This window comes from Melopsittacus undulatus, chromosome 8, assembly GCF_012275295.1.
Source record: "Melopsittacus undulatus isolate bMelUnd1 chromosome 8, bMelUnd1.mat.Z, whole genome shotgun sequence".
Classification (NCBI taxonomy): Eukaryota; Metazoa; Chordata; class Aves; order Psittaciformes; family Psittaculidae; genus Melopsittacus; species Melopsittacus undulatus.
The window spans coordinates 45,789,999-45,804,794 of record NC_047534.1 but is presented as its reverse complement, the minus strand read 5'-3'; the positions used below and the strand labels follow the sequence as shown (position 1 = coordinate 45,804,794).

General features: G+C 37.0%; 1 protein-coding gene across 2 annotated transcripts in view; it reads left to right on the top strand.

Moving 5' to 3' along the window:
* SLC4A10 (solute carrier family 4 member 10) overlaps positions 1–14,796 on the top strand; it is a 119,058-nt gene that overhangs the window by 92,221 nt on the left and 12,041 nt on the right. For both annotated transcript variants that reach the window (XM_005152655.3, XM_013129917.3), the window contains exons 15-20: positions 5,190–5,295; positions 8,123–8,284; positions 8,531–8,644; positions 9,135–9,296; positions 11,972–12,223; positions 13,462–13,530. In XM_005152655.3, coding sequence (XP_005152712.1) covers positions 5,190–5,295; positions 8,123–8,284; positions 8,531–8,644; positions 9,135–9,296; positions 11,972–12,223; positions 13,462–13,530 — 865 coding nt within the window. The remainder of the gene's footprint in view (positions 1–5,189; positions 5,296–8,122; positions 8,285–8,530; positions 8,645–9,134; positions 9,297–11,971; positions 12,224–13,461; positions 13,531–14,796) is intronic.

The following is a 14,796-nucleotide window of genomic DNA, read 5'->3' as shown; positions in this document are numbered from 1 at the left end:
TCCACTGAGACTTTGATTGTCACTATGAATTCTGACATGAGAAGGAATATGGTAAATTTAATGCTAGGGATATACAGGTTTGGGTTGGTTCTTTTTTTTTTTTTTGTACGTATGGGATAGCAGATAAAAAGTCATCCTCAGCGATATCGTCGTTTCCTTTCCATAGCAGTAGTTGGACAAATAGAAGGACTCTGTGAGTGTCCATAATTCACATGAAGATGGTGTATTTGGAGACAATCAAATGCATAGCATTCTGCTATGATGTACTTTCCTTCAACCTTATAAATGCAGTTAGAGGAATACTTATGCATATATTCTTGTACCTTACTTTAGAAACAAAATTAGTGATGCTACCTTCCATTTCATACCATCTTATTATTCTGTCTGTTATGTGATCACACTTGTAGAGCATACCCTGTGTCTTAGGGGAAAAAACTTCCTATTCATAGTGCCAAATATGTGCTCTGGTATTCGGCAAGACATTGTTTAAACAAGCACATTTTGTAACTCATTTGTCATACTTGCCTGTTGTTTTTTTTAATAATAAGATAAATATTCATATTGAGCAAATTTTATTCTCTACCTTAAGTGAGCCTGAAAGAGATTTTGCCCTTCTAGGAAGGGTAAATGGTATGTTGGCTAATGATGAAGAAGCCGCATTTGCATCTTTTATAGATCCGATCCTTAGTTAGTATGAATAGGTGTAGCTTGAAGTATGCACATGTTGGAAAAATAGGAGCTCCAAAGCAGTGCCTTATGAGTTGAATAAAAATCATCAATAGTAAGTGCCTTATAGTCTTGAAAACAGCACACGGAAAAATAGCAAGAGCCTAAGGATGAATGGCCATGAGGCTTTTGGAGAAACTGCACCATTTATATATGTTTTATTTACTCACAAAACTAATGTACAAGGTTCTTGTTCAAAGCTCTTTTACTGGCTGTAATGGCAGCAGAATGGACTAGCACCATGCTGCATGTTTAAGGTCTGTATGGGGAGAAAGGAGAAGAGAGAAAATGGCGAAGAACACGCCTGAAGAACTAGGGGTAAGACATGGAAATTTGAGGGATTCTCTCAGCAGACTCAGTTAAATTCAGTCAAAAAAATAGGTATAGGGAATAAGTTTCTTCTTTTATAGCAAACAGAAAGTTGCAGTCAGGTTGAAAGTGTTTTTATTGCAGAACCTTTCACCTGACTAGTTGCGCAACAGTGATGTTTATCTTTTATTGCTAATCTATGAAGGAAATACTCACTGGCTTTACATCTTAAAGGTTCCTATTTTACTAACTCATATTTTCTTTCCCATTTAATGGTTGGACTTGATCATCTTAAAGGTCTTTTCCAACTTAGTTGATGCCATGATTCTGTGATTGTCCATAGAAAGAAGGATTATACAGTCTTTTTAGTGCCATTAAAGACAGCAGTATCTATTTCTTTTGCAGAACAAAGAGCACTGCTAGTTGTCTGAGATGTCCCAAAGCTGTTCTTGTCAGATCCTAGCTCTGTTCTTTGAAAACAGGACAAGTTGTAGGAAATGTTGCACACTGAAGTTATGATGGCACCTCAAGTTAATGAAATTTATCAAATTAAGACTTATGAAACAAAAGGAAAAAGAACTGGGAAAAACCTGGGGAGGTCGAAAGGACTAAGAAGGGAAGGGGTGTGCCCTCAGTGACCTGTACTGCCTATATTGTTATAGTTGGATTGGTGCTGAAGATTCAGCTTCAGTCATGACCCTCCTGTAAAAGGGAGAGTGGTACAGACTTTATATGATACCAGATTGTCAGCAGTCCTAAAGTGTATTATTTCTAATCTACCTTTGTAGCCCATCTTGATTTGCCAGAGACTTCTTGAGCATCTTGGAAGATGTAATGGCAATAAAGACTCCTTGCTGAAGTTACTTTTCTAGCTAGCAGGTTCAGGCCATTATTTTTCTTACTTTCTCCTTTTGTCAGTTCTGATCTTGTGGCATTTCTCCTGCAGGTTCCCGAAGTATGTCTTGTCTGAATTGCTTCATACCTCAGATTTATAGTCTGCTTTGTAATAGGCTGTATTAGATATTTAAACACTCTAGAAGAAATCAAGCTCCACTGATTTCTGCCTAGTTGCAGAATATGGACATTTAAAATGAAGTAGGGAGTGACCTGTGTCTGGGTAACTAGTGCCATTTTAGATTTCAGCCTTCATCTTCTTGAAAGCAGAAGTGTGAGTCACCATAGGCGCTCTCACATATATGCCAGCTGATCATGGATCTTACAGATACCATGGGGTGTAAGAGGTGCCCATGTTTAGATATCTGAATTGTTCCAGGGAGATCAGGATGTCTTGCAGTAGCCAAGAATGTAAAGATGCAAAAAGAATAGTTCTGTCATCAGTGTGATAGAAACGTATTGCGAGGTTGTCAGAAGAGGCCGTTGGGTTTTTTTTTATTCACTATAGAATAGTTGGTACTGTATTTGTAGCTGAATATGTTGCTTAGAAAATATACTTACAGGTATATATGTGCTCACTGATAATAGCATGAACTCCACATATATCTCATAGTGGGAAATGCTCAGCACTTTTAAACAACTTTGCAAGAACTTAAGAACATTTGAACCTCCAAGAGGCAATCTCTTTTTTTTTTTTTATTCCAGCCTTCTGAGTAATATTTTGTCAAGAAAGTAGAAAGCTGTGGTTAACAGTTCAGCCTAGCTTACCTTTTGTCCTGAGAGCTGACCTTGAGAGTAAAAAATGACAATGAAAGAGAATAAAAGTTTTAAAAGATTAAAGTAGAAAGTTTATTTTACTAATGTGAGTGTCTCCTTACAGGTCAGTTCTGTTGGGAAATAGCCATCATTAAAGCAGTTACATCTGTTATGAAATGTCACATTTTGGTAGATAATCTTTTACGCTCTGGCACCATATGGTACCTCCAATTGTGTTGTTTTTGGGCTTGATAGGGAATTTCTTACTGTTTCACTTTTCTGTAAATTTAAACGTTTAGTGTGATGCTGGAAGACAGTTATACCGTGGTACAATCTCACATCAAAAGGTCAGTGGTGCCAAAGGATGCATAATATTGAAAACAATGTAATTTATATATATTTGTATATATGTTTAAAACCATTGAGGTCATTGTTTGAATTATCTTCTCAGTAGAAGGCAGGATCTGATTTTTACAGTTAGGGCCTAATTCTGTGCTTGGGTGTGGGTGATTTTGGCTTGCATGATTGGAGTTTGCACAAGTCACTTATTGCTGATGAGCAATCTGCCATTGGTAAATGCCTGTGAAATTTGTTAAAGGCTAGGCTGGAATGCTGTGAAGGAGGAAAGTGGTATTGATACAGAAATAAACGGGGTGATGATCACATTTGAAGGTAAATTACTGGAGCTGTATTAAACTGTAGCTTCAATTGTCAGGTTTCTGACTAAGGAATTAGAAAATTTGACTCCTTTAACTTTTAAACGTAGCTTTGCAATTTGCAGTAAGTGTGGCTGTACCATGTAGTCTTGGTGACATGCACAGTCTTCCTTTCTAGTGAGAAAGTGACTGTGATTGAGCAGCCCACGTCACCTTGGCCTACTGTAATCAAACCCCAGTGGGCCATCGCCTAGCATCTGGCCAGTCTGCGATCAGCGATGGACATCAGGGGGCAGGGAGCTCCTGTGCTCACAGGAAACAGTCGTAACCTGAAACAGCCACCTCTGTATTGTTGCATGAACATCAAATACTCCCTTGCAATGACATAGACATACTGTTGACTTTATTATGTTACTGTAGCTCACTAGTTGTGATGTGCTTCATTTAACCTATTCTGTAATATTTTAAACTATGCATTGAGCACACATTTGTTCTGCACCAGGGGCCTGATCCAAAACATTAAATATGTTTGAAAGATCAGTCCACTTTAAGGACTTTTGGCTCAGCCCCACGTTTTCTCTGAATGCTGTTGCTTTATTTTATTTCATTTTATTTTTTTAATTGCTTTTTGTTGATGGGCTGTAAGGGTTTTTTCTTTCTTTTGTAAATAGCTGCATTTAAAATAAAAGCAAGGAGTTGCACAAAGACAACCTGCATCTCTATAAAATAAATGCAGCTGTTGTCACATGTATAGTATTGTAATCAAAATACAGTGGCACTATTCTATACTCATAATGTAGATGGCAGAATTTCTTACATCAAAAATACTACAAATCTAGATGAGAATTTTCCTTTTGTGGAAATACAAACAGCCACATAGAAAATAGATGGCATGGGTAAATGAAGCCTTCTAGAACTGGAATGCAAATATATGCTTAATGGATCTCCACTTCATAGTCAGATGTTGTCGTGTCCCCAGCTACTCCTGAAGACTTTATCAGAGAGTACAGGATTTATTTACAGCCATCATAAGCACATTAAAATGCTGGCAGGATATATAGTACTATAAAATTTTAAAGTGGTATTAAAGAGAACTGCAAAACACACTTGACATGTTGGAACCTATTGAATATCCTGCATATTTTAAAGGCTTTGTTAAACAAAAAACTTCCCACAGTTTTTTCAGAGGCTTCAAAGACTTAATTTTGATTTCAAATTGCCTATTTGCAGTACTGTCCTCCCACACTGCCTCATCACGTTTTGTATGCTAAAATACGTAATATAGAATGAAAAGCATGCTTTTAAAGCAGCTGTGGGGAAAGAAAAAACAATGGACACAGAAGTTCACAGTACCTTTGGTGCTGGTGATCTTGAAGAGCCATGATGGTTGACTGGGCAGTTTGACAGTTTTGCATGCAAAGGTGCCCTGCTAAAGAGAAAGAAAGAGGATATGGACAGTTTGCATTTGAGAAACTTATCCCATGTAGTAGAGGAGAGTTAGGTATAAGGGGGTTGAACAGGACTGGCGCTTTCTCAGTATTACAAACTGTGCCTGGAGGTATCAATAGAACAGGAGGAAAATAGGTGGAAAAACTTGCTGTGGACAGTGGTTTAAATATGTCATGTTACGTACTATATATGCATATGCACCTTCACGGCAAATTATACTCTAGTAATAGCACAGCTACTGAGCTACAAACTGCTTCAAAGCTTGCATTTTCTGAATTCATTTGAACTAAAATTATCTGGCAAAGCAGAGCACAATTTCAATATGTCATAAAGTTGATAATTTGGATTATTATAGATTTTTTTTATTACTAAGGAAAAAATATTACTTTGTCTTTTCAGATGTAATTGCGTGGAACCAGAACATCCTAGCAATAAAACCTTACGATACTGGCAGGACTACAATATATCTGCATCTGACGTGCCATGGGGGAACCTAACTGTGTCAGTAAGTGAAATACTGAAACTTAATAAATAGAGGCATAAGCGTAAATAATTTTGTCTCTCCTACAGCAGCAAATGTATTGAAAAAAAGCCACAAACTTCTTCTGATCATATTTGTTCAAATAAAACATAAAATATACTTAATTGAACAAAGATTAACAGAGTTTGTAGCGTGATCTCATTGTAAGCATTTTGCAGCCCTTGATGGTACACATTAGAGCAAGTAGCGTGCCCTGCTTTGGAAACATCTTGACACGCTAGCACAAGAGTTTGACTAGGATTAAGTCTAAACATGTCAGATGACAATGGATTTGTCCTAAATTCTGCCAGATGACAAAACCAAAGGTCCTTTGAGTAGATGCATTTATTTCCTCTAAAACATTCTTACAGCTGGATGGGCTACAAAGGAGAGTAGGAGAAGAAATTTTGTAACATTTTCTGTTAAGTGAACAAATTTGTCTCTTACATAGACCTTGAGTGTTAGCTGTGTCAGTTGTGTAATGATTTTATTTGTGGGGAACAGGGAGGGTGGGGAAGAACCAGGCTACAGACAGTTTGGGGTGCTTGCATGGATATGCAGCCTGTTTCAGAATGGTGCATTCTAGGTTTAAAATATTTATTACTTCAGGTTTGCCTTCCTTAAAGCAATATATACAACTTGATTAAAATATGTTGATTTTTTTCCCTCACAGATCTGTCATTCCATTACACAGTCAAAGGGAACTGAGTGCAAAAGACACCAAATGGAAGTCTTCTTGCAAAAATATATCTGTATTAACCTCACTGTAGGCATAACCAAATGAAACACTTCAAAGGCAGTCCAGTGGACTGTCTCCATCACATGCTTTTTTTTTCTTGCAAAAGTAGGAATGCAGAGGAACTGGTGTCCTCCAATCAGGAGCTAAGCAAGAGGAGCTTTCCATGGCTGCCCTATGTTGATAGCAAGGACTGCTCCTCAACTCTGTTGGTGTGGCAACAGCAGAGAGAAAGTTGAGAACTGCTGGCCGGAGAGATTCCAGCAGTCCAGAATGAATATTCTCAAAATTGCAGCACACTCTAAGAGCATCTGTGCAGGGGCAGACTCCTCCTCTCACTTTCTCAGATCTCTGACAGTGTTTTTCAGAGTACATTTGCATCTGAGGAAATCTAAAATAACAGATTTTGTTTTAACTATAAATGTAAAAGACCGGCTGCATTATATAAAACCCTGTAAAACTTCTGTAAAAGCTTATTACTGAAACTTCAGTTTACACGTGTAGCAATATAACTGACTGGCTTTTCCCATGAGTCCTTATAGTTGTTAAAGAAAGAACTGAAATTTTTCTCACTTTCATGTATTTATTTCTTGTAAGCATTGTCAGGAAACTTCAGTTCTCCTGTTCTGGAGAATTGCAGTTCAAGATTAGACCTACTTGTCTGTAAATATTTGGTCAGTTTTCCCCCATTGTCTTTTTTACTACTAATTTCTTCCTCTTGTGTCGGATTTAAGTTTCAAGCTGTAGAAGATACAGATTGGCACTTTCTCTTAAAAAGAACAGTAGCATCAACAGGTTTTTTTTCCCTCTGTAAGACAAAATGAGTGCGGGCAAAGTCTTTATAGTGATGGTTGCAAAATCCTCTCATTTCTGTGCTGTGCCAGCATCAAGGTCTAGCTCAGGCCGGGACAAGTTTTCTGTTTGATATCCCAGAATCTTGAGAATTTCTTCTGGATTTCTGAAAAATGTTTGCCCATCTGAAACCTTTATTTTATCACTCAGAAGTGCATCATGTTTATCCCAGGTTTATTGCAATACCAGTATATAAAAGTTTTACACTCCTTTGTTTCACAGTCATCAAATCTATTAACCATTGTTTTCAAGCCCGCCTTTGTTCAAAGCCCAGGTTTCTCATAACATGTCAAGCCACGATATTGTGACATGAGTGTGATGAGCCAATGACCCAGTTTATTTGTTACTAGAAGATCTTTATCTGTCAGGAGATTGCTGCCTGGAATCTCTAGTTCTGGGTGCTGCATTTCTTTTTGCTTAGTAATACCTATGGGAGGATTTGGGAAGGATTGCAAATCCAGAGTTTGTAACTCACATTTTTAGAGCTACCCTTCTACTTGTTAACTTGGAGCAAGTATGATTTTAGACAACGAAGGATGGTACTGGAGTTTTTCTAGACATGTTTACTACTGTACCTGTGTGTTTGATAGTATATTGGATAGAATGAATGTTACAGATTTTGGGTTTTGCTGCATTTTATCAGAATGCTTTTTTTTTTTTTTTTTTTTTTTTTTAAAGAAAAAGATAATTTGTGGAATGTGCTGCCCCCGTGTGGTATTAAATGTTTTGGTCGTCTTGTAGCCTAATACTGTACATTCTAAGAACCTTTATCTTTAATTGCTTGGCCTGTGAAGTTAAAACTAAAAATCAGTTCTTGAGAATGCACCAGCCTTCCTCTTGGTAGCTTTTGAGCTTTGCTTTCCTCTCTTGGAAAGAATTGTAGAAGTGCAAGTTTGTGCTTGCAAACTGCGAATAAATGTGCATTGTGTGTCTGAAATAAATCTGGTTTTACATTATTATATTTGGGTTTTAATGACATTATGGTATGTCTTAGTGACATCATCATGTAATACTGGTTAAAAAAGAGATTCTTTTGAGGGTTTGAGAGTTTCCCATGCAGAGTAGATACAAACATTAGGAGTTTTAATTTTTAAAACAATAAATGTCTAAAATAATATTCCTAATAATAAAATCTGCCTGCAATTTAGGTACGTAATAGGAAAGAAACTATCTGTGTAAGCATGGGTGTTTTTCAGAACAATACTACTTTGCTCTCTCTGATAGGAATGCAAAAAGTTTCATGGAGAGTTTGTTGGACGAGCCTGTGGACATCATGGCCCTTATGTTCCAGATGTCCTCTTCTGGTCTGTCATCTTATTCTTTTCTACTGTAACGCTGTCATCCACACTGAAGCAGTTCAAAACTAGCCGATACTTCCCAACAAAGGTATGTGCCATTTTTTGGATTCAAAGGTTGTTGTTTAGTCGTGTGTAAGCATTAATTCCATACACATTGCAAATTCAGTTATCTGCCAGTGGAGTGGACAGCACATCTTTTACTGGTAGAAATTGTATCAGAATAAGCATGGTTTTAGCTGTAAGCACAAAATGGCTTAAGGCAATGAAGAAAAAGAAATCCTAAACTGCATATGAATGTTTTAGTTAAAATTGCTGTTTCTCTCAATAACCATAGGTACGATCTGTTGTCAGCGATTTTGCCGTTTTTCTCACTATTTTGTCCATGGTTTTAATTGACTATGCCATTGGGATTCCATCACCAAAACTTCAAGTTCCGAATGCTTTTAAGGTAATTGATAAGCGATAAAAGAATTGTTATGTTGACAAAGTACTGGGTTATAGTGGGTTTATTAGATTTTTTTATCATCAGGGAGTAGTGATACTGTTCTGAATTTTACATGTTCACCAAGTACTACACAACCTTTCTGTTTAGAAGCTCACGTAAGTGAGTGTCTTCCATCAGGCCCTTTTATGCTTCCCAGTGTCTTCTATGTGAGGACCAACATGGCTCATATTACCCAAACTGTAGACTGCTGTAATGTTCTGGATCTCCTGCCAAATTCTGGGCTTACTGTATCAAAACCAACCAAATCTGTTTTGACTTTATTGTATAACTTCTTTGTTTGGTATCATAGAAAGTTTAGCATTTTTCTGTGCTCTCACATAGATTGATTTTAAAGGAAATCATATCCTAGTAATGTTCTTGTGTGTATTCTTGTGAAGCTTGAATGTAAATAATTCTGAGAGTTCTGACTGGTCATGCATGACTGTTTTTATAGCCCACCAGAGATGATCGTGGCTGGTTTATTACTCCTTTGGGGCCTAATCCTTGGTGGACAGTGATAGCTGCTGTAATTCCAGCCCTACTTTGCACTATCCTTATCTTTATGGACCAGCAGATCACAGCTGTCATTATCAATAGAAAAGAACACAAACTGAAGGTATTCAGTCAAAAGTTGTATTTTTGCTGTTGCTTTCTGCTCCAGGTTATGTATTGTGCCTTCATCTACTTGAATATGCTGGTTTATTTATGCTATATAGTACCTTTTTAAATTGTGCTTTTTCTCTGTTGGTGCATGTAGTACCTGTGCCCTGTGTCAGTGATTTGCTGCCTTACAGAAGTTTCTATGAATGTAATTTAGAACAGAGATTTTGAATCAAGAAAGTGCTATTCTTTATGCTTCGATAGAGTACGATACTTGTTCACCTAAATTAAAAGCATCTGGAAGTTAATAATTTCCGTTTTCAGGTATTAACTTGTTCCACTGGATTGTATTTTGAAAAAACTATTCAGGGTTATGTCGTGATACAAAATTATCTTCTCTCCTCTCTTCATGCTTCTCTGTGTTTCTACCAGTTCAATTTTTTCTATGCCCTTCCTCTGTTAAAAACAGGGAGAAGAATGAAAGTGAGCTTTAGAGGCACAATGGGTTCTTAAAACATAGGACAACTTCCTGCTCTGTTCTCTAACACTTTAGTTGCCTACAGATGGAGAGAGAAAAAGGGACATCACCCCTCTGAAAAACTGTTGGGCAAAATCTAGCAGCAGGTTTCTGTACATGTATATGCAGCGAGCTTAGGCTTTTTTTGACATACTTTTAATAAGCAGCAATCCAATCCCAAGTTGCTTTAAGCAAATGCATTTGCAACCTTCACTTTGCACTGCCTCTTCTTGGATGATTGTGACATTTGATATGTTCTTTTTTTGCCCTCTTTGTCAGCCTGGCTCTTCATGTCAATCCATAGCATTGCATGTGGTTAACTTGACAGATGCAGGAATTTGCTGCCAAGCTTTGGAATGCGTTTTTTCAGCACTGGCATCTGGGAGTCAGATGGTCCTCCTGGCTGCCCCCTTGTCTTGCTGCGTTTTAGTTTTGCTGGGGTCTGGTGTAGCATCACCTGTTGCTATGCTTCCTTTTCTTCCCATATGTCAGGTTCCTCAGATCATGTATGAATGTGAGGAAATGCTCTCGGATTCTGTATGCATTAGCAGATACATTCCTCATAAATGTGTCAGAAGGTAAAAAAAGGTGTCTCTGTTAGGATTTAGAATTAAACTCTTTCTTTGAGTGCATTGTGCATGTAACTAATATCTGTGTTTGACACATCGCAGAGTTTGTCAGGATGTGTCATGGAGATAAGACTCAAGCACTTTTGGGGAGTGAGGGAAGGTTGCTGGAGTTGATTCTTTTCGTTTTCTTTACATGAATTCCCCTTTTTAAGTAATGTAAGCAAATAAGATGGCATTTTCATTTTGATATGTGGCTTACATTTTCATAAACCCAGACGCTTCCCATTTTAGAAGTAAAAGTTGTCTTCAGAAAGAAATGATTTGTTTGCTTCCAACTCGTTTTCCCCTCTTTTTTTATACTTCCCATAGCAAATTCTGAATAGTGCACATTTCAGCTTTTGGCAGTCTCTGTAGCAAACCCTTCCAAGTTTAGTTTAGTTACTTTTTTTATGTCAAAAGGCATTTGCATGGGTTTACAGGCAGAATTATGGTTCAACATGTTCACATTGTTTGCATGAACATCACTGTTTCATCAGACCATGACACTGGATTTGTTGCCATATTGTGAGATTTGTGGAGATAACTACCTGACTTTTTAAAGGAAGATAGCTTGAGTGCCTGCTTGCAGCTGTGTGGGTCCTGGATACTTCCTAAAATTGAAAAGAAATATCCCTCTCAGCTGTGGTAACAGGTATCTGTACAACAAATGATGCATATTATTGGTCATTTTCAAGCACAGGTTGTACTTGCAGGTTTATAAATGTATCTTAAGATTTTTACCAAAGGGTTTTATCCCCTACGATAAAAGCAAAGCAACATCATCCTGTTGGTAAATTCATAGAGAATTTGACTACTACAGAGATAATCCAAACCCAGAGGTTTTGTGGTGACTTCTCATGTGAATGTTTATGATGCAACTTGTAAGTATTGAACAGGGAAACTAGTAAAACAGTGCCTGATGATGAATATTAATTTGTTGTTTAATGTATAGCTTGCTCATAGTTTAATTTCTTTTAATTTATAGGTATCTGCTCTTAGAGAAGATGAAAGTGCATTAGTACTATCATGTGCTTACCATGTATAAAAACTTTAAAAGAATTTATGTGGTTTTATTGCTCCTTATAGCATGAACTGACTTTGCAAACATTAACTAAAGAATTTTTGTGTAGAAAAGAATCAAAATACATATTTTTTTATCTCCTGTGTAATGATGGATGGAGGATTTATTAAGATTAGTGCAGTGGCAAGTTGGCAGTGTGGCTGCATGTTCTACGTACTGTTATCCACAAAAGAGATTGAGTTAAAACAGAAAATGTGTATCTTTTCCATTGTCTTCCTAGTATCTCTTTGGTGCCCATTGTAAAATGGAGTTATACATGCACTTAGCTTGTAACTGGAATGAGTCTAATAACATAAAGCATTTCTTGTGAGATAACAATAATTCCCCTTAGATAACCAGTTTGCCATCACTACTGACCCAACCTGGATAACACATAAAGCTATTTTTTTGCTACAAGTCACAAATCTTTTAATGCCTGTGAGGAGTGTTCTCCTCTATTCAGATACCATATTATATCTTCTTGTTGTCATTACTTTTTTTAACAGAAAGGATGTGGATACCATCTCGACCTACTCATGGTGGCAGTCATGCTTGGAGTGTGCTCTATTATGGGATTGCCGTGGTTTGTTGCAGCTACTGTCCTCTCCATTTCCCATGTGAATAGCTTAAAACTGGAATCAGAGTGCTCTGCTCCAGGGGAGCAACCAAAATTTCTTGGAATCCGTGAGCAAAGAGTCACAGGGCTCATGATTTTTATCCTTATGGGCTCATCTGTCTTTTTGACAAGTGTCCTGAAGGTAATTTGGGGAAGTAAGGAAAAGCTAAAGAATACCGCACTGCACTGAACATTTCACTGACATTACCTTATTCTTTAATGAGTGTCCTCTCCAGGCATGTTACTCACAAGCGCATGTTACACAGTGATAACCTAAAGTGGAATTCTAATTTTGCATAATAAAATGGTCAGAGTCATCTAACATTCTTAAAACAAAAACCTTGTAATGAAAATCTGGCCTGACTGAAGTCAAAAGGGATTCTGCCATTGACCTGCACTATATAAAGATTTACCCTTTTTTTTAATACTTTGGGCCCATGGCAAATTATCATGAAATGGTTTTGCCTAAATTATACCAAGAAGTAAATTTATTTAGAAAATTTAAAAACATTTTGTGATTTCTAGATAATTTAAAAATATTTTCACAGTTCCAAGAGAAGTCTTGTGGCTCCTTTCTTGGAAATGAACATGGAAATTTGCTCATGCTGCCTTGCATACACAACACAGCTCACCAGTGTTCTGAAACCAGGTTTCTACTTATATGTGTGTGTAATGCCAGCTATATTCATAATACTGATTTTAAGAATTACCTGGCCACTGGCTTCAGTAAGGCCAGACTTTAGTCTTTCATATTGTCACAGTGAAGGCAATAAGCCCTTAGAACTTGTACTTCTCAGTAGTATTTTATTAAGTATGTCATAAACCTTCACTTTGAAAACACAGGAAACATACATCTGTGGAAATACTCCTTTACCTACACACTCTACACTAGGAGGCTTAACATTTAAAAATAGCCTTTTACAAAACCATTCCTTAAGTCATTACCCATATTTAAATGCTTACAGCACAGAACATTTCTTTTAGCAGTATGAAGTATTTTGTGTATGTGTTGAAGATTTTTGTGAGGATTATAGCTTTACTTTTTATTCAGATGCTCTCCTGTGAAGTCTTTTAAGAATTTATGTATCAAACACTTTCTTTTTTTCACAGAGTTCTGTTAATTTTACTAATAGTGAATAAAGTATTTTGTAATAACTGGCTGTGAAAGAAAAACAAAACTATAGAGCCAGATTCTTCTTGTGCTTTATGCTGAGAAACATTATTAATTTGTAATTGAGTGACTCTGAATTTACAACTTGTCTGATTAATGCAGGCATATGGTGCTTTGAATTTCAACTGTTTAGAATGTCTTTCTAGAAGCATTTCAAATTGGTAAATGGTATTTAATATGTTCTTCCTTTTCTCTGCTTCTTTGTGCAGTTTATTCCTATGCCGGTACTTTATGGAGTATTTCTTTACATGGGTGCTTCATCTCTAAAGGGAATTCAGGTAAAATGGATTTATGAAGAGTGTGTTAGTGATGATGCTTTCTATAAAATGTGTACTTATTACATTATTTTATTATCTTTTGTATATATTCTTAAAGGAATATTGCCAACCTTAAATTCTTGAAAGTGACTCACTTAAAAAAGAAAATGGATTCTAAAATGGATACTAAATAGAGTATTCCCTTTAGGCAATGTGCTCCAATTTTTTATTTTTTAGGTGCTGATTTTTCTGCTCTCCCTTGTTATCAAGGGTATTTGGCTGAGCTAAAAACTGAGTGGTAACTATCAGGAGCAATTCCCTCTACCCTGCCTCCCTGTTCACTCTTGCCTGCTGCCTTTTCAGTTTCCAAGTTGGTGTCTTTGTAGTGGTACACTTGATCTTGAACTTTGCCTTCAGGAGGCTTTTGGCTGAGTTGCCCCCAAACTAACATAGGTGACATTTTGAAGGTATTTCCTGTGAAAATAAAGGTGTCAGGCAGGAAAATGGAACTGTTGCAAGTCCCATGGGAAGTGGAACTGTTGCAAGTTCTGTGCTACTTTAATTTCTGGCTTCAGGGATGAAGAACAAGTCTAGTGGAAGGACAGCGTTCCTGCAGTGCCTTAAGTAGGAGTCCATGGCCAAAACCAGGCACTCCAGGTCAGGGTTGGTCATGGTATCCTGTGTACCATTTATCCTGGATGATGACAGTGTTAAATGGCATGGTTGTCAAATCTTTTAGCCCGACACACTCAAATTTTCGATTGTGCTTTTGTTGAAAGTTGAGGAAGTGTACATTTTCCAAGATGATGGAGAAAGAACAATCACATGATGGAAACATAAATTGTACTGTACAAGAGGCTGTCAAATACAAAGAGCAAAGAAAATGCCCGATTATTTCTTTCATTATATTTAAATTCTTTACTGAGAGGTAAAAATGTTTTGCCTTTTTTTACTTATTTATAGGCAAAGCTGGGAACATCTCTTGGGTTTTGATTAGTGTTTTTCTGTTCAGAGACTTTTTTTATAACTTTTCCTAGCTCTTACCATTTGGGTTGATATTCTAAGGAGTGTAGTTTGGTTTTTACTAGGATTTAGATAATTTAAACTTAATATGGTTCAGCTGTTTCTCAGAACAAGGGTATGAGAAAGTACTCTATTGAGGAGTTGTTTTAAGGCATGCTAAAATCTGACTGTCTTTACTTGGAAAAGTGATAGCATCCCCCTTCCTTCCTCTGTCCTCCAAGCTGGAACAAGGAATGGAGATTTGATTTTTTTTGTGGGAGGATG